This window comes from Helicoverpa zea, chromosome 14, assembly GCF_022581195.2.
Source record: "Helicoverpa zea isolate HzStark_Cry1AcR chromosome 14, ilHelZeax1.1, whole genome shotgun sequence".
In the NCBI taxonomy this organism is placed as follows: domain Eukaryota; kingdom Metazoa; phylum Arthropoda; class Insecta; order Lepidoptera; family Noctuidae; genus Helicoverpa; species Helicoverpa zea.
In genome coordinates this window covers 6838951-6857152 of record NC_061465.1, presented here as the reverse complement: position 1 = coordinate 6857152, position 18202 = coordinate 6838951, and the positions used below count along the sequence as shown (strand labels likewise).

Below are 18202 nucleotides of genomic sequence, written 5' to 3'. Positions count from 1 at the left end.
TGTATTTACTGAGAAAAATTGACATCCTTGGCGCCAAAAATTCCAATTCGTCCTCTTAAGGTATCAAATTGTTTACCTATTTCCTTTCATTAATTTGATAAATATACAGTTTTCCTGCAGCCTAACTTGATTATGCTGGTTAGTTACTGACTGCTGATAGAATAAAATAGACAACAAACTCACCCCAAGTACACTCATTAATATTTATTTACTTAATTTTATACGCCCTGGTCTTGATACAAACTTCGTTATTTTTTTCAAATCTAAATCCATAATGTAGGCATATGTTTATAAATTCCTCATTTAATTAATATTTGTGTATAAATCTTTCACTGATTGAATTTTTCATTGTATAAGGAAGGTAAAAAAATTATCTAATACATTTTGGAGCTGGAGCTATTAGATTTGAAGAGACTACGAACTTCTTCAAATAGAACTTATTTGTATCAAGACCGGGCGTATAAAATTTTTGGTATCCACGATACTTCACATACTATTAAACTGAATTTAACTATCTACTCTTATCGGAATGGCTTTCAGACTCCGAATGAAGCTGCCAGTCAGAGTAACGGAACGAAATCACCACTCACTGATAATTTTATCTGAACCGAAGGTTTTTGATAAAGTCATAAAGATTTTCATTTCATATCACGATTGACATATAGATTTGTATTTTCCTTTTACATATATTATTTATTGAAATAGTTACCGACTTCAGTTATAATCTGAAGCTCAGAGCGAGTATACTGTTTAACTTTAACCGTTTTTTTTAAATCTGTGAAACATGGATACCGAAAACGGAATAGCAACTAAATCCGATCCAAAACCTTTTGACAAAAATGAGTACCGTTTGAAAACATTCCAGATTTCTTTAAATCTTCTGTCTCATATATTAATTGGTATAATAGTGGGTGTAGCTATAACTTTCGCATGCAGAGGAGGATTACCATTAAATGCAACATCAATCCATATAGTGTTATGTGTAATTGGGGTAAGTAGTACCTATCTATCTACATCAAGATGCCTACATAATATTAGTGCATGTGTAATAAATATTTATGAATGGACCGACAATACAGCAGTATATAAACTCGGGTTTACGAGCAAAATACTTCAGAAAAAGTATTTACGAATTAAAATAAATATAAACACGGCCTTAAAGTTAACCGACAATAGAATCGTTAGATTTCAAAATCAAATATCAAATAAAACTATGAAGGCCTATTAATTTTCATGTTCAATTTCCAAAGTGAACTGTTGTTTTAAGAAAAGCGGACCTGAACGAACGGAATAGGCCTCACTAAAAAGATCCAAAAATTGGAAACGAATATTAATTTTCTGGTGAACTCAGTTTGGATCAGTATCTTAAGTATAACTTTTTTTTTATTCAGTACCAACTCTTGATGGCACAAGCGATCCTGAGCCTGTCTCCGCACAACAGCTGGTCTGCTCATCTGAAGATGGTAGACAAAAGACGAGCGCACTGGATCCTGCAGATTTTGGGCTCCGTGCTGGCTATCGTTGGCAGTTTCATCAAAATTGTGGACAAACCTATTCACTGGAATAGTTACCATGGGCAATTTGGTACGTTGATAATTTTTATAATTAATTAATTCAATTTTCTGACTATATTTTTTATTGTCATTTTTTTTTATGAAATCATCAAAAAATCACCATCATTCATTGTATACGATCATTGGCATCGTTTCAAATTTCAAAAAACACTTTCCTAAATAAAAGTTATTGCAAATAAGTATTTAAAAGATCTTCGAAGTAACGAAACAAGCAAATTATACATTTATATAATTTCATGTTTATTTCTCAGTTTCATTTTGAAAGTGAACACTTACGCAGGCGATAACCTAAGTTTATCTAATACAGGAAAAACATACTTATACTCTCTTATCATACTCTTCATCTGGGGAAACCACTTCTAGTCAACGACATTATCATTTTTAATACATCACCAACTTAACCCCCTAGTTTTATCACAACATCTTAATCTGAATAGGTATTGGAAACCCCAGAAAACTTGTATTAACTATAACTGAAATTTGTCATCTTTACCTCTTGCACATTTACATATAAATACAATAAAGAGAAAACAAGCTCCAAACTACTAAACCAATTTGTAAAATAACCCACCCAAAACAAAAATGTGAAAGGCTGCCAAGTTCGATAATATGGGAATGCTTCGCCTATAAAAGAAGTGAGATCTGAATAAGTACCAAGTTCCATACACATAGCTCAGTTAAAAATAGTAACTTTTTAATGATGTTACTTGGCAAGTTTTCACACACCTTGTTATAAACCTACTAAACGCAATGAATTAAGTATTTAATTTTCTATTAAAACTTGCCTTGTAGTTTAACATAAAGAACAACATAATCTAAGCCCTTATTTTCTTTCTTCTAGCTCTGGTGGCCCTCGTCTTCACAGTGGCCAGTTTGTTCAACGGACTCACATCGCTCTACGCCTACGAACTCCGTAGGTTCATTCCCGCAAAATTATCCAAACTCACCCACATTTGCTTTGGAGTCGTCGGCTTTGCCACGGCTGACATCAGTCTCTGCTACGGAATGGACAAGGCTTCTTTCAAGACCTGGGCTGGTCTCGCTAATACGTATACTTTGATAGGATTCGTGGGAGCCTTCACAGCGATTATAATTATTGCACCATTGTTAACTTTTTTCTCAAAATTTAAACGCAACTAGTGAGAACCTTATTCCGAACCGACTCGTATTAGGTACTATTTATTTATAATGCCGATGAAAAAACTAGTTTCATAAGTGTACAAATGTATATAGAAACATCTTTAAAATATTTTGCACGATGAGAGATATTGGTAATTTAAGTTTACAATAAATTAAAAATTACGCCTCAGTTATCTTTGTTTTGTTTCATTCCTTTAAACCCGTTACTCGTAAGCTAAAGCAAGAGCTAAAATAATTAAACAAAGGAAGACGCACAACAGATACTGCGGACACAATAAAAACTAAAAGCGATATCGTTAAATTCGATTGAGAACAGGTAGGTAACCGATCACAACAGATAACTGGTCGGTGCGCTACCAGCTATCTTTATGGCATCTAAACATATAAAGGAAACTCGGAGAAGAGTAATGGCTCTCGATACGCACATTCTGGAATAGAGTATTGTTGCCATTGCTAATGTTTGAGATGTACGACCATATCTTTTGATAAATGCGACACTAGGAGCGGGTGTACGGACCTTTGACCAGGAGCCCACTGTGACATTATTCGTATTCTATCGGCGGATTTGAGAGCCGCTAACCGTAGGACATGGCGTATTACGATATTACATTGTCAAGTCAGGTGACACGTACTAGATATAAGCCAGCTATGCAATAAAATATCTCCCAATAGAATGGTGTGTGTAAAAATAAAATTGGTAATAAACTGGCCAATTAACGATACAGGTATATTTTAACTTTTGGACACGCTGGAAGGATAATATACAATTGAGAAAGTACAAACATTGGGAAAGCAACATCGGGAACTGCAGAATTTTATTTTAGTTGTTTCACGTAGAAAAAAATTATTAAAAACTTTTCTAATTTACTATATTCACCAATAAATCACGTCCAATATTTCATAGTTCTGTAAAGTACGAACGTTATACTCAAAGAAAATAATGAAACCATTTTGCTTAACAGAAACGAGTTTTCTATTGTATGTGAATATTCATCCTCCGCAGATACAAAAGCGATTATAAATTATTATTTGTAAAGAATTCATTGGTATTATACTCTGAATATAGGCTACCAGAGGCTACCTTACTTATGTTTGAAATGCAAACGTGAATTTGTTTGTTTGTTTCGCTTTTCCACAAAAGACCCTCAACCTATTTTTAATACAACTGTCTGGATAAAAGCCCCGCAAAAGAGGAACCTTAGCAACCCAAGTTTCATCTTTCAATAACCTGAATTTAAAAAATGTTGAACCTGGAAACGAGATGGAATATAATTAAAGGTAACTTTTAATAATCGGTTAGGATAATTGATATAGAATAAAGTCCAGAAAGGCGAACGGCAGATTTCGTACCGCATATTTTTGTTGTTGTTCAGTTATAGAATTTGTACCAATTATTAAGGCAACTAAGTCATTTATTTTCATGTTAGTGTAGTATTTTTAGAACTCCGGATTAATTAATTATACCAATTAAAAGATTAAAGTAATTAAACGTCGAAATCCTTACTAATATTATAAATCGGAAAGTGAGTTTGTTTGTTTGTTTGTTTGTTTGTTCCGCTTTCACGCCGTAACTACTGAACCGATTGCTTTGAAATTTTGCAGACGTAAAGTTAGAAGTCCGGATTAAATAATAGGGTACTTTTTATCCCGAAAAAAATAGATATTCCCGAGGGAAAACAAAAATATTGTTTGCTTGATGGATGGATTGTAGATGGCGCTGTGTGTCGTTTAAAACAAGGTAATATATTGCAAACGAATATAAACATGTAAATTTAGAAGCTAAATGATACGATGATGAATCCCCGAAAATGAGGAATTCCCGAGGGATGATGTACAATTTGTTTAATCGTCTAAACTGTTTTTTTTTACATCTACTTATATATTGCAAACGAATATGAACATATAAATTTAGAAGCTAAATGATACGATAATGAATCCTCGAAAATGAGGAATTCCCGAGGGATGACGTACAATTTGTTTTATCGTCTTAACTGTTTTTTTTACATCTACTTATCCTGAAATAACTATAATTCAACGAATTACTAATTGGTATAAGTATTAGTTAAGTTATTTAGTTCTTGAGGTATGCGATAGATGGCGCTGGGTGTTTTTAAAACGTGGTAACGATGTGTTTTTAAATACGTAAGAAGTGGAATGATAGCTTTTTAAAACGTGGTGACGTTGTTTTTTTTAAGATACGTAAGAAGTGCAATGATATCTCGCGCTTTAACCTGTAGCTCATCGTATCCAGCGTTACATCGCGCTTCTTAGATTTTTCCGTGGGAATGAGAAGTTTTCTTATAGTTGTGATTTATACCGCAATATAACCGAATTCCACGCGGGCGAAGCCGCGGGCGGAAAGCTAGTTATAAATAATTATTAAAAACTAAAAATAATACCAAACAATGATTAACCAATTACATATAATACCTTTAAATAAACAATTATTGCATAAATCTTAATAATTAACAATTAAATGATATAAATTGTGAGCCACAAGATACAAGCTGTGCTTAGTTTGTGGCTCAACGGTAACTACCACAATGTAAAGTTGCTTTTTTGACAATAAATATTATTTTATTTATTTATAATTTATTATTAAATTATTTTCACCATCAATGTTTTTTTTTTGCATTGGCAATTATTTTATTGACAGGTAACGAAAATCTTTCAGAGTCTCTGTTCAGGTTCAGTTCTTTGCCGTTGATTAAGAGACAAGCTAGGTAAAACATTTATTTTATTACCATAATAATGTTTATGTACCCAGCTAAAACAACCTACATGGGTGCACTGTAGTACATAACCTTAAAAAATAAAACTGGTTATAACTTTTACTTCCCAAGTCCTAAAAATCTAAGAATTTAAAAAGGGCTTGTCTATCATATTACCCACCAATTAAAACAAAAAATATCTCAAAACACGAAATTTTATTACCGGTACGAAAGTCCCATACAAGCCTGCCATTCGCCTTGAAATAAATTTTGTACTTACACAAAATCAATCTACTATGTACGTAGGAACTACTGATCAAATTTCGAAAACTGCATGGGTTTTTGGCATGGCTTTACAATTTGATAAAAATAATACCAGTTGACAAAGACTCTGAGCTCGAAGAAATATAAGATTAGTCTGAGAAAAGTGGGCAATTCCCTATCGATAGTATCGTATTTTGTACAAATAAAAGAAAAGCTAACTAAATGAAACAAACCCCTTTATCCAGATACAAAATTTTAATATAACAAACCTAAAAAAATATAAAAACTTAAATCTTTTGTAAATACTTTATAGATGTGGTAATAGTTATTAAAAATGTGTAAAACACTACAAAAATGAATAATATTCCAAAGACTGTTTTACCGGCCCATATCCTAAATTCGTCTTTGAATAATCCTGAACACAAGCATAGAGAAGATGATACAAAACATGGAATACCAAATGACATGTGTGCTAGATGCGCTCTGGGAACCTTCCTTATCGCAAATGGACCACCTGCAAACGTTGCCACTGTTAAAACTAGTGTCAGCACTCCTGGAAAAAGTTTAAACAAAATATAACAAACATTTTGTCACAGGTTGATGCATCTATCTATACTAATGATATAAACTACCTACTAGTCCGATTTGGAAAATCCGTGCAGTGTTAAATAGACAAAAGGATGCGCGGGCAAAACATAGTTTAACTATATGTAGAAGATAACAAAATATCTTTGGGATAATTCAGTACTTTCAAACAATGATTCATTTTGTGTCGTCGATGAAAATATATTGGTGACGAACAAAAAGATAAGCAAGCATAATAATTTCAATAAGGCAGAAGACCTACTAAACCGTTCTTGTTAACTACGAACATTCATTTAGAACAACAGGCGTAACTGACCTGAAACTAACTAAGCTACATTCAGATGAGCGTTTGAGCGTGCACCTATATTGTCTCAATGATACATAGCCGTAGATTTGTGCACAATACAGGGCCGATGATATAGTGAGGCGAAAGCGGTCAATGCACAATCGTAATATGAGTAGTCACCTGTTATACCATGAAAACCCCTTATTCTTCCTCTGTCAATTATAAGCTCTATTGTTCCAATTACTGCGAAAACAAGTGCACATATTTGAAGAAATGCATGAACATATTTCCGATGCTTCCACCGCATTGGAGTTGACCACCCGTTGACGTAACTTAGAGTCAGTATCGCTTCCGCAGAAAAAAAGTGATACTGAAAAATAATGTTTAATTTAATATTACGAACAATAATGATGATTTCATTAAAAATATTTGAAGAAATCATCCACAAAAAAACTAGTACTAAGCTGACCAGGCTGAATGAAGCCCATGATGGGATTCCTACTTAAAATTACCGGTAAACCGCAATTTCACCCGAATCCATACAGTATTAATGGCAAAAATAGAATCAATGAGAACGAAGCATTAGTTCACTCGTTGGGAGAAATATTGATGAGGAAGCAAACTTACAGCAAAAGCAAACACTGCTGCGTGAAAGTCTCCTCGGTGAAACGAATAAAGACTTATTGACATCACAACACCGCCTATGAGTAAACGGGCGAAGCCCTTCAGCATGGCCATATAAACTGATTGGACATACTTAACCCCACTGTTATCGATCACTCGAGTCTTTACACCCCAAGCGAACCTTGCCCTATTAGTACTTCCCACTGTAATTCTACTAACATTGTCTGCTGTCTCTTCTATTTGCATTATAACATGTGATAATGCGTAATGTGTACAAAAATAGGCATTATTTTATATACCTAATAACTTAATCTATCTATAGATTGTTGCTGACATTTTCAGTAATGACATTAGTGAATTGACATTGAAAAGTAACTAAAAACTTTCTGCTGATAATTCAAGGATAAAGTTTAGATGCATGGACTCTTCTTGTCTTTGAAATGCTAATGCCAATCATGCTATAGTTCGGCCATTCAGAGAATGCGTTCCTGACACGTCGCGATTGAACTGACGACGTAACTTTGCAATGGCGTTGCAGTTACGATAAAAATATTTTTGCTGGTTGTTTACCGTTTTAACAATTGAGGAGCATTAAAACAACATTATTATATCAATAATCAATGAATGTTATTACGTCGTCAGTTCAATCGCGACGTGTCAGGAACGCATTCTCTGAATGGCCGAACTTTAGTATTTTACATGGTCAGTATTGTCTCGAATCGAATCTCAGAAGCAAATAATTCTAGCAAATAAAAAAAACCATGGCAACAACTATTACTTTTTTACCCAACGTTATTGAAGTGGGTTTCCCTTCTAAGTGCTTGCAGCTGAGTACCAGTGTTTTATATGGAGCGACTGCCTATCTGACCTCCTCGACCCAGCACAGTCACTAGGGCAACCCAAACCCAACCTCTTGCTAAGAATGGTTGTCAGACTTTCTGGTTTCTTGCTGAAACGGTGGTTGGTTCTTCTGTAACGACTGCCAAAAATGTTGAAATGACAGCTGGGACCCACTAGTTTATCGCGCCATAAGAAGCACGGAAGAACTCGCCATGGTCACCCGTTTACGGACCAACCGAGCCAAGCGTTGACCTCTTTTCTAGATTTAAAACATACAAATTGGAAGAACAAACTTACAGCTATTGTAAAAACAGCGGCATGCGACGAGTCCACGTGGAATGAATATATCATAATGGATACAATAACAGCACCAAGGAGTGAATGTGTGACTCCATTTGACGCAGCGAACCATAACACCAAACAGTAGGAGTCACCACGAGTCTCACCAGCAAGCAATCTCTTTAACATTTTATGTCTTTTGGCCTTTGATGAAGGCCCAGAAGTGCCATCTTGCTTCTTTTTCTGTAATCTAGTCACTTCGTCCTCGGGCACAGACATGTTTGTTCGCGATATTTATTTTTACTATTTAAATATTAAACAAGAAAACAATTTGGACCGTAGTCTTTGACTTTGTATGACAGTGATATTTATGGTAGCATATGTTAATTTTTTAAGAAAAGTAACAATGCATAAAGGGCTTTTACAACGTATTTTTTACTGCTCTCTTATTGCTTTTAACATGGTTTTGCAGTTTTTCTGCGATTAAAATTATCAATAAATTAATATCATCTCCGAATAATTTCTATAGATAAGAATATTTTTTTGATTTAAAAAAAAAATCATGCCCCGTAAATTCTGTGCTCGGGGGTACTCTCTTTTAGCAAGAGCCCTATACATACAACGTAGATTGCAATATCAGGTTTGTTACTGTTACATAGGGCTGTCATCCGTCCGGGTTTCCCCGGATTTGTCCTCGTTTGAGGCCGTCCGGGGGCCGTCCGGGCGGGGTTTCAAGAAGTGTCCGGGGAAAACCCGGACACTTTTCATGTAAGGAAGCACCTCATTGAATTTAAGTATATGTTAATATTAAATGGATTACAAATTAGGTATTATTTTGTTTAAAAAAAATCGTACTCGTTCGGGGAAAAAATGCGATTTACGCCAAATGTCCGGGTATTTTTAATGTACAGCTACTACTGTTACAGCTTTTTTTTATCGTCCCACTGCTGGGCTCACACGGAGAAGGATTGAGCATTAATCACCCCGCTTGCTCATTGCAGGTTGGTGATTTCAGACTATATAGTAAAGGTTTCGTCAAGATGTTTTCCTTCACCTTTTTTATCAGCCATTGGTGTCCAAGATATACTTAGAAAGTACAAACAAACTAAGAGAAGTTGCGTTGGTACTTGCCTGAACTGGAAACGAATCCACACCCTCATACTCGAGAGGTTGGTTCTTTACCCACTAGGCCACCATGACTTCTAAGGTCTAGGTTTAGGTCACGTTTATGATACAGGAATCCTTATAAAACATTACGATCACACCATCAATTAATAGGCTACGAACTGCATTGTGATAAAGGAGGTTCTAAAAGGTACAATTAATAAAACAATATTTACTATTCAAACTTTTAAGTGCCATACATAGCCCTTAATATAATGGAAACCAGAGTAACTACAGAATATAATACGGTAAAGGCAATTAAGATATAATGTAAATGTTTGATTGGTGTCCATTTTATGAAACTTGCTTTCATTAGCCCCAGAACGAAGCATACGGTTAACAATATGAAAGTTGGTATTACGAAGAATCTATGCGCATTCTTCTTGAACAGGCCAAACTTTTTTGGACCTGTGAGATATACTGTGGGACCAATTACACTGCTGAGTACTGCTAGGATTGCTCCAATAAAGCCTGAAAAGAAAAACCGTTAACTTCATCAAGTATGTATTAAATATAGGGCATCCCGTAATACCTTTCACTCTTCTAACTTTTCCCTACCAAGTTAACAATTTTGGACCGATTTAATTCATATTCATATTGAACATCCTTGCATAGCGTTGAGTAAAAAGATCCACTATACTACGGAAGCCATAATAAAAATCTTTATTATTATCAATTAAGGTAGTCTGTAAGAGATGGCTCTTGGTGCTTAGTCCGCCCAAGCCGCCTATCGCCTACCATAATTAAGTAAAGGTATAAGATCAAAAATGTAAAATTTGGTGCACTTAATAAAGCATAATAAGGTATATTATATATCTATCTATTTAAATAAATAGGTACCTGCAAGTGCGTGCACAGTTGGTTCCTGATATTCAATCATGAGGAGGATTCCAGCCCAGCCAATGAGAAAACCAAATACTTCTAAAATTGTATGCTGCACCTTTCTGTCATCTGGTGTCAGGTGCATTGATCCACCAAATAAAGAACTGAACATCAGGATCCCAGTCGTCGTAAATAAGTGAAACTATAACAAATATTATTATGTAAATAACAAAAAGAACAGTCGCCTGAACATAAACCAAGGAAATAGTAAATTTAACAAATTGGCATCTAATACATAAATACACTGTATGATAAGAACTTACTCCCACAGTACAAAGCACCACGTGTAAATTTACGAACAATGGTAATTTAAAGGACAAAGTAAACAAAAATACTGCGAAAACTGTAGCTCCCATTAACATCGTGGCCAATGTAAATGCAGCTGAACCCCAGATTTTGCGTTGATAGTCAACTGCTGTTGATTCAACTAACACTATCTTTACTGGGCCCACGAATTCGTGCGTACACACGGCTTTTTTTCCACATTCAAGATCACACACCTTATTAGCATAATGCATTGCAATACTCTTTAATTTACATGTGATACAGCTGTAATCATTTATTATAAATCATTTACTTGTAACATTATTGTATAGTACAAATATTGCGTTATATAAAGTATTAAAATAACAGTCAAAAAAGTTGTCAACACAAATGACAAACTGTAAATCATTAACATTCCATGTCACGCAAAATATTGCAACAGTCTGAAACCTAAGGTACCTAATGCTTTTAGTTTTTATATTTATTTAATAAAAATATCTTATTATTGTTATGTTATCCATTAGTGAAATGTATTCTCAGAAGGGTGGAAATCAATTGGTAGTTCTTTTTTCCGTTATTAACTTTTAACTATGTAGGGATCACCAAAAAGATAGGTAACATCCTTAAAAAATGTTATCAAATGCAGCTCTTAAGGCCTGACCCCGAGAATTATAAATAGTTTAATTAATTATAAAGGCATCTCCAAAGTTAAAATCTTACTGACGCATGCTGAACAATTAATATTTGAAGAGAATCCAATGTTTCGCGCAATGCCGGCCGGACGGGCCCACGGGACGTTTGAGAGTTTCCCGTTTAGCGCAAACTTTTATGCAAAGTTCTAAACTAGAATTTTCAACTTTATTCCAAAGTATTAAAGATTCTAGGATGAACATAAACAAGTTTGTGTATCAGTAATTCAGTTATGGGAGCGTGAAAAAGCGGATCGCAAGCGTACACACATGGCGCGATCCCTTGTCGACGATGTCACGCGGAAAGGCAAACTTCATTTCAAAATAAAAAAAAAGCCTTTTCAGCGTCCAAAAACCAAAAAATATGTGATCGGCATTCAATTTCACCTTTGTTTTGATTTAAAACAAAAACACACCTGGCTTACAGCTACAAAAAAAACGGGTGTAAAATGTTTTGCCGTAAAAATATTGGTAACATAAATTATGTAATCACCACACTTTAGGTATTTGATAGAATTATTCAGAATTTGAAAAAAAAAAAAAAAAAAAAAAAAACAAAGTGGTGGTGGCCTAGTGGGCAAAGAACCAACCTCTCGAGTATGAGGGCGCGGGTTCGATTCCAGGTCAGGCAAGTACCAATGCAACTTTTCTAAAGTTTGTATGTACTTTCTAAGTATATCTTAGACACCATTGACTGTGTTTCGGATGGCACGTTAAACCGTAGGTCCCGGCTGTGATTGAAAATCCTTGATAGTTGTTACGTTGATGTCCTTGGTAGTCAGAAACCAGTAAGTCTGACACCAGTCTAACCAAGGGGTATCGGGTTGCCCGGGTAACTGGGTTGAGGAGGTCAGATAGGCAGTCGCTTCTTGTAAAGCACTGGTACTCAGCTGAATCCGGTTAGACTGGAAGCTGACCCCAACATAGTTTGGGAAAAAGGCTCGGAGGATGATATTCAGAATTTTCCATAGATAGTGCAAATGGTATATCGGATTTTCATAGGTGTTTAAACTAGTCACGATGTTTCATAATCTCATTTCAGGAATACACGTTTTATACGTATGACAATCACAAAGACGTTAGTGGACAAGCAATAAAACACAAACACTTTGTTACGATGCCATCACTATTTTAAATTGTAATAAATATATCACACCTAATAAATACTTTTATGAAGTCACATACACACTTATCAATACAATGGATTAATTTCAGTGTTAGGTAAGTTGATTTTATTCATAATAAAATAGAAATCCGTACCTTATTGCTAAGGTTATCGGCACATGAATTGCGATCTGATTATTTTCGTTGTATTGACGGAACGATTTTATTATCAAATACATTTTTAGTGCAGGTGTCTCCATCGTCATCATGGTACCCAGTATGCATATTTTGTGAAGTGATGCCAGTTTTGATATTAAGGACTCTAAATCAGAAATCAGTATAAAAATCCTTTCGAGTCTAACCGTTACTTGCAGAAAGACCCATTAAAATTAAAGTGTCATTAAATCTATTGCTCACTCTTTTTATCTTGTCGACAAAGAAAGAGTCAGCAATAGCTTTGAATAAGCTTTAACTTTAGTGAACCTTTTTGCAACTGACGGTAAGTACATAATTAACACAGTTAGTACTCCATCGACGTTTAATATGGGTAAACTATACAAATAACACAATCAAACAATCTAAAACAATCACTTGATTATTCTTACAGCAAAGAAAACACGTTCATTCCCAAAAAAATATGACCCCTAAATAATATTAGGTCAATATGGCGTTCTTATATAGTAACAAAAGCAAACTATTTTCCTCTTGGTGCACCATTCCACACACGCTTCCGATAAACTAGAATATTTTACTATTGTTATTGAATGGGGTTCGCGTGAATCCAGTAGTTATCATAAAAAGTAATGATGGTTGCCGTCGTATCAATATCAACAAATTGTTTTATTTTATGATAAAATCTCCATCAGCGTCAAATAGTGTGTGTATAACAAATGGTGCACTAGATACCAGATCTGGATAACGTAATCAAACGAACGTTAGGTCTGGTTTACTCTTTGGAAATGTGAAATAATACGAGTGCTGTGATAAAGTGCTTTGAGAATTGTTTATCATATTATGAACAATTCATGAAATGGATTAGTTAGGAAGTGTCAAATGAAATGAATCTTCCAAACGAATTAAAATTAGTAAACAGCAACGACGTACAATATTTCTTCATTTCATATCAGGTGGATGTTTATCATGTACCATATAACGATCCACTTTTGAATAACCACCTTTTGAGCACCTTTAACTTTTTAACTCTTACTCAAATAGCTTCTTTTAGTCTGTAGTTCAGTTACAACTGCGAAGGTGTACCCTGTACCTTTTTGCTAATTAAACTTTATATACATGTCCCAGCCTAACCTCGGCATGGCATCGCCTTCTTTTAATAAACATGAAATTACACGGAGACGGTCCGAAAATGACCAGATTCTTGTTTTTAATGCTCATTTGGGGATGAAGCTATAATCCTCGACAAAATAACTCCACCTCAGAGATTCAACCTGCCAGACAAAACGATACGACGGGCCACAACACCATTACCTTTTATTACTGCAAAGGTACACGAGTTTGCTTTTTTGACATATAAATATAAGAAATTGTCGTAATAAAAGTGAATATCTCGGGTCTCCTTAATACAAAGAATAATTTCGACTAAACCTTAACAGTGTTGCGGAAAATATTTCGAGCAAATAGACGCTTGTAAAATTTTTATGTTTGTCGGACGAAGTCACATTATGGTTTATGATAATAAGTAATTTTCGCGGTGTTGTTGGCAAAAATTAGATGGATATTTGATCCTGCTTTTATGTTCTCACTTCTGTTTCTATACTTATAACGGAGTAAAATATATCAACATTTGAATGCAGTCTACAAATGTTATGACACTGCCTCCTTACTATCCTAACTATCCTAACTAATATTATAAATGAGAAAGTAACTCTGTCTGTCTGTCTTTCTGTCTGTCTGTCTGTCTGTCTGTCTGTCTTTTCTTCACGCCTAAACTACTAAATCGATTTGTGTGAAATTTGGTACAGATATAGTTTGAAACTTGAGAAAGGACATAGGATAGTTTTTATTACAAAAAAAAATATAAAAATAAAATTTATTCCGGTCATATAGCGCCACCTATTGGTCAAACCAAAAATCTACCGGAAGTTACTATTCCACGCGAAAGAAGTCGCGGGCAAAAGCTAGTTATTATATATTATAGTATTACCTCCCTAGGCTGGAGGGAGTCGAACAAAACGATAACACCATAGAAAATAGAGATCCCGCCGCCAATAAACAAAGAAACATTTATCAAACAGCAATAAACTGCATACACCCCATGATACACGAACACTAGCAATTGTTATAAATTCTGAACAACATTACATAACGTTCAACAATAAACATTCAAAAATATGATCACTATAAACACATTTTAAACTTATTGATAAGCCGGTGGAATCAATTACAAAAACTGTATCGTAAAGTACTAAGCGAAGGAATTAATTCGATTGGCAAAGCAATTACGGCCGGTCACGATGCCGCTTGATTCATGATCTTCATTACGACGTAAATCATTTATGGTGGACGTGTGAATTTAAATAGGCCTTACAAGAATTTCTATAAACATGCAAATTGATAAGGTGAAAAATTTGCGTCGAGTATGTAGCGTTTTTATTTACTTATCGTACGTAGCCGCTGTTGTTCATTAATCGTGTTGACGTAGTGATTACATTGCAAATCTTTGTAGGCATATCAGATTTTACGTGATAAGACGTAAGATTGGACGGTTGAACTATTGGTACCTATATACACTGCCATATTTATGATCTACAGAACAATTTATCTTTTTTTTATTATAAAACTCCGTAGATAATAAACATTTCGTACTTTACACGCGTAAAATTACAATTAAATAGGTAGATACACGTACCGACTAGATTGTAATGGTTTAAAATACCTAATATCCACAATTTTAATATGTTTTCAGGGCACGTACAGATAAGAATTGCTGTTATCATTTCGATAACAAAATGATAGTTGCTATCTATCTATTACTTATTTATGCAAGTCATAATCTTTATCAATAAAAATAAAGCAAGTGTTATAAACTAGAATAACCATATATTTCCCTAGACCTGCATATGTTTATACATATTTCCGGGAAACTTCGGAAAAACTCTTAACGGAAAATGTAAATATATGAGCTGTGGACCCTCCCACATTAGAATCTGTTAAAAGCATTGTCTTGTTTTCCCGCGCAATGAGATGTCGGGGTCTTAACGGCTTTCAAGATTCCTTGAAGTTGCTAAACTTTCTCTCACATATGTGTTTTCCGTTTAAACGATGTATCGTCTTTTGAACAACATTCTCATACTTGGAAGTTTCATAAAGTATGTAACTGCATTGATTTTGCAAGCTTGGTAACGGGTAATGTTTTTGAGAAACCTACATGACGAGTTTTGGTATGATAATTTATTTTACGTAGCTTTTTAATACATTTTTGACCCAGCTGCAATTCCTTTTATCCTTGGGGGACTTCAAACCTGACATGTGCATAACAAACCAAAAACCAAGTTGAAAAACAAAACCGGTCAGTTCGGCGATATTTTAATGATGATCAAACAATCTGCGCAACACTATCCAGGCGTCACCATGATTGTTGCTATAAATCTCACCGCGTGTTTCAACAATAATTGCGTCCATAAACTTCACGGTTGACATGCAAAAAGTAATAAAAATCCGCCCGAGCACAGCTTTAGTGCACTATAGTTGGATGAAACTGCGTATAAACTACGGCTGCGTCGATAGTTACATTGTCAGCTGATTTGTGCATTGTTAGCTTTTATTGTGAGCCTCTGATCTATATCAGTAGCTGTGTTGAAGTCAACAGTACAAATATACATAGAGCACGCGAGTCTTCCGTAGATAAATGCACCTATACATTTACTACAGCAGAGTAAGTCAATCAGTACTGCATTATATGCATAGCATGCAGCCACACATACAGATGCACAACTCGATATTCAAGAGAAACTCGTTTCAAAATGTTACCACTGCATTGTTTCAACAGAATATATGAAATATAGACGAACCCGATGAAATACCGCCAACATTGTGGAAACTATTCTTAACAATAGAGGTCTTTGATTAAGCCGCACTCCATTCGTGGTACACCCAATCTATACATAGCAGAGGGAATAAAAACGTGCGCTTGACAAAGAACGTTACATTAACTTTGCCAAGTCTATAACAGCCTCGTTCTCCTTCAATTTGCGTACACCCTCTGTTCAAGTTCCAAAGCAGTTTTTGTTTCATTAAGTTCGCAAGCTAGGCCGAGAATATAGGTCCTGGGCCATTGTTGTCTCGTCTCATTGTGATATTCAGGCTAGTGGCAGTCAACGAGCAATTTTCTCATTCGCCATTATGCGCTGTTATTATTCTCTTTGTTTGAGACACATACTTATTGTCTTATTAACGCACGCTCTAGTGCGCCAGAATAGCGGCGCTGAATAGAAAACTATTACTCTTACCTACTCGCAGCGTTTAGAAGTAAGTACTACTGAATGTTGACACTTAAAATTTTTCAATTAACTCTTATGAATCCATTCTCATGTCCATCACCATTTGGCATTAATTTTAAAACATTAGTAGTTATTGGATTGTTATTGATATAACATTTTCTCGAGCTGTAAACGTTCCATTAGGAATTTGATGTTCTTTTTGAGGATTAATTTTCGCAATTCATGACCGTCTATTCTTTGTATAGTCGGGTATCTATGAGGAGTTTTTCCGCTTATTATTTTTAACAGTTATTTCCCCTCTGACCCGGCGCTATCGTTAGTGGGGCGGCGACCCTCAGGTGCCATACTTCATTAATCTTATTCCCTTGCGCGGAACTCAAAGAATCTTAATTTGAAGTTTCGACGCTCCTCTTTATCAGAACTATGCGGAAAGAATCCTCCGAAGGTATTCATTATAACGAGATAAGGGCAAAAGGAAATTTTTCATTGTTTAAAATTTTCTTTTGGCCTGTCGGCTAGGGACTAGGGTCTGTTTGTGCTATAATTAAATTCATTAATTTAAGAAAAGTTCATCTGTTTTCATTATATCGAGACCAACTGAATTTTCCACGAAAAACATTGCAACGTAAGTCCAAATACGCTGTAATATAAAAGTTAGACGGAACTCTGCCAATACTTAGCAACTCGCGTAAAAGTGTGACTCGGGGTTGTAACTCACTAAGCTTCTTCGAGATAAAATAACGAAAGTGCTGGAGGTAGGTACATCTTTAGTTAGCAACAATTAAGACGGCATCTAAAGGTGCTCGAGCATGTCTGAGAGCCCAACTTTGACCGGTGCAGGCAAACCGTAGCGTCTTAATGAACTTCTGAAGTTTCCCCCAAGACTCCTGCTATACATACAACCCTACGGCTTAGATAATAAGTTTGTAATTGCTGTGGCAAGCCGTGAGTGATGTTAAATTTCGTGGTCAGTGCAGAGTTGTAGTTGAGGTTACATTGGCTTTATATTATACAGAGATGTACATTGTTACTGCTGTATAATGTATATAGAGCACAGTTGGGAATTATTTAGTTTGGGATTACGTACAGCCCCTAATCATATAAGTGCTAAATAATTGTTCAGGGCTTCGGATTACATTTAAAGGCTTCAGAATTTAGTTTTAGACTAATTATTTAGTTCCATTACTAATCAAACTATAGACACGTGTGGTCAAAAGAAGCAAGCCCTCTTCTTTCTGACCCATTTCTCGAGCAGAAAGTCTTACAGCATAAAAGCTTTTCCTCTTTTATTTTCCAATCAATTAAGTGGTATATTTACTAAAATAAAATCAGTATTACG

At 35.1% G+C, this 18202-nt stretch overlaps 3 protein-coding genes across 3 annotated transcripts; 1 reads left to right on the top strand and 2 right to left on the bottom strand.

The window, feature by feature from the left end:
* The first annotated feature begins 653 nt into the window (after window positions 1-653).
* On the top strand, window positions 654-2885 carry LOC124636570 (probable transmembrane reductase CYB561D1). Its single transcript, XM_047172708.1, has 3 exons — window positions 654-991; window positions 1392-1584; window positions 2416-2885. The coding sequence occupies exons 1-3, from the start codon at window positions 785-787 to the stop codon at window positions 2712-2714; spliced, it is 699 nt and encodes a 232-aa protein (XP_047028664.1). The 5' UTR covers window positions 654-784; the 3' UTR covers window positions 2715-2885.
* Window positions 2886-5867: 2982 nt separating this feature from the next.
* Window positions 5868-8956, bottom strand: LOC124636474. Its single transcript, XM_047172576.1, has 3 exons — window positions 8322-8956; window positions 6741-6930; window positions 5868-6242 (listed from the first exon to the last, which is right to left on the bottom strand). The coding sequence occupies exons 1-3, from the start codon at window positions 8580-8582 to the stop codon at window positions 5977-5979; spliced, it is 717 nt and encodes a 238-aa protein (XP_047028532.1). The 5' UTR covers window positions 8583-8956; the 3' UTR covers window positions 5868-5976.
* A 682-nt stretch (window positions 8957-9638) lies between these two features.
* LOC124636593 lies at window positions 9639-11838 on the bottom strand. Its single transcript, XM_047172752.1, has 3 exons — window positions 10613-11838; window positions 10308-10491; window positions 9639-9938 (listed from the first exon to the last, which is right to left on the bottom strand). The coding sequence occupies exons 1-3, from the start codon at window positions 10865-10867 to the stop codon at window positions 9655-9657; spliced, it is 723 nt and encodes a 240-aa protein (XP_047028708.1). The 5' UTR covers window positions 10868-11838; the 3' UTR covers window positions 9639-9654.
* Between the last annotated feature and the right edge of the window lie 6364 nt (window positions 11839-18202).

What these genes read in the sequence shown, in the direction of transcription:
- LOC124636570 (XM_047172708.1), top strand. Translation starts at nt 785, where the DNA reads ATGGATACCGAAAACGGAATAGCAACTAAATCCGATCCAAAACCTTTT. An exon ending in TAGTGTTATGTGTAATTGGG is followed by an intron (nt 992 to 1,391) that starts GTAAGTAGTACC and finishes TTTTTTATTCAG; the next exon opens with TACCAACTCTTGATGGCACA. An exon ending in TAGTTACCATGGGCAATTTG is followed by an intron (nt 1,585 to 2,415) that starts GTACGTTGATAA and finishes TCTTTCTTCTAG; the next exon opens with CTCTGGTGGCCCTCGTCTTC.
- LOC124636474 (XM_047172576.1), bottom strand. Translation starts at nt 8,582, where the DNA reads ATGTCTGTGCCCGAGGACGAAGTGACTAGATTACAGAAAAAGAAGCAA. An exon ending in CCGCTGTTTTTACAATAGCT is followed by an intron (nt 6,931 to 8,321) that starts GTAAGTTTGTTC and finishes ATTATTTTTCAG; the next exon opens with TATCACTTTTTTTCTGCGGA. An exon ending in GGGTTTTCATGGTATAACAG is followed by an intron (nt 6,243 to 6,740) that starts GTGACTACTCAT and finishes AACTTTTTCCAG; the next exon opens with GAGTGCTGACACTAGTTTTA.
- LOC124636593 (XM_047172752.1), bottom strand. Translation starts at nt 10,867, where the DNA reads ATGCATTATGCTAATAAGGTGTGTGATCTTGAATGTGGAAAAAAAGCC. An exon ending in TGGTGCTTTGTACTGTGGGA is followed by an intron (nt 10,492 to 10,612) that starts GTAAGTTCTTAT and finishes TATTTGTTATAG; the next exon opens with TTTCACTTATTTACGACGAC. An exon ending in AACTGTGCACGCACTTGCAG is followed by an intron (nt 9,939 to 10,307) that starts GTACCTATTTAT and finishes TTTTCTTTTCAG; the next exon opens with GCTTTATTGGAGCAATCCTA.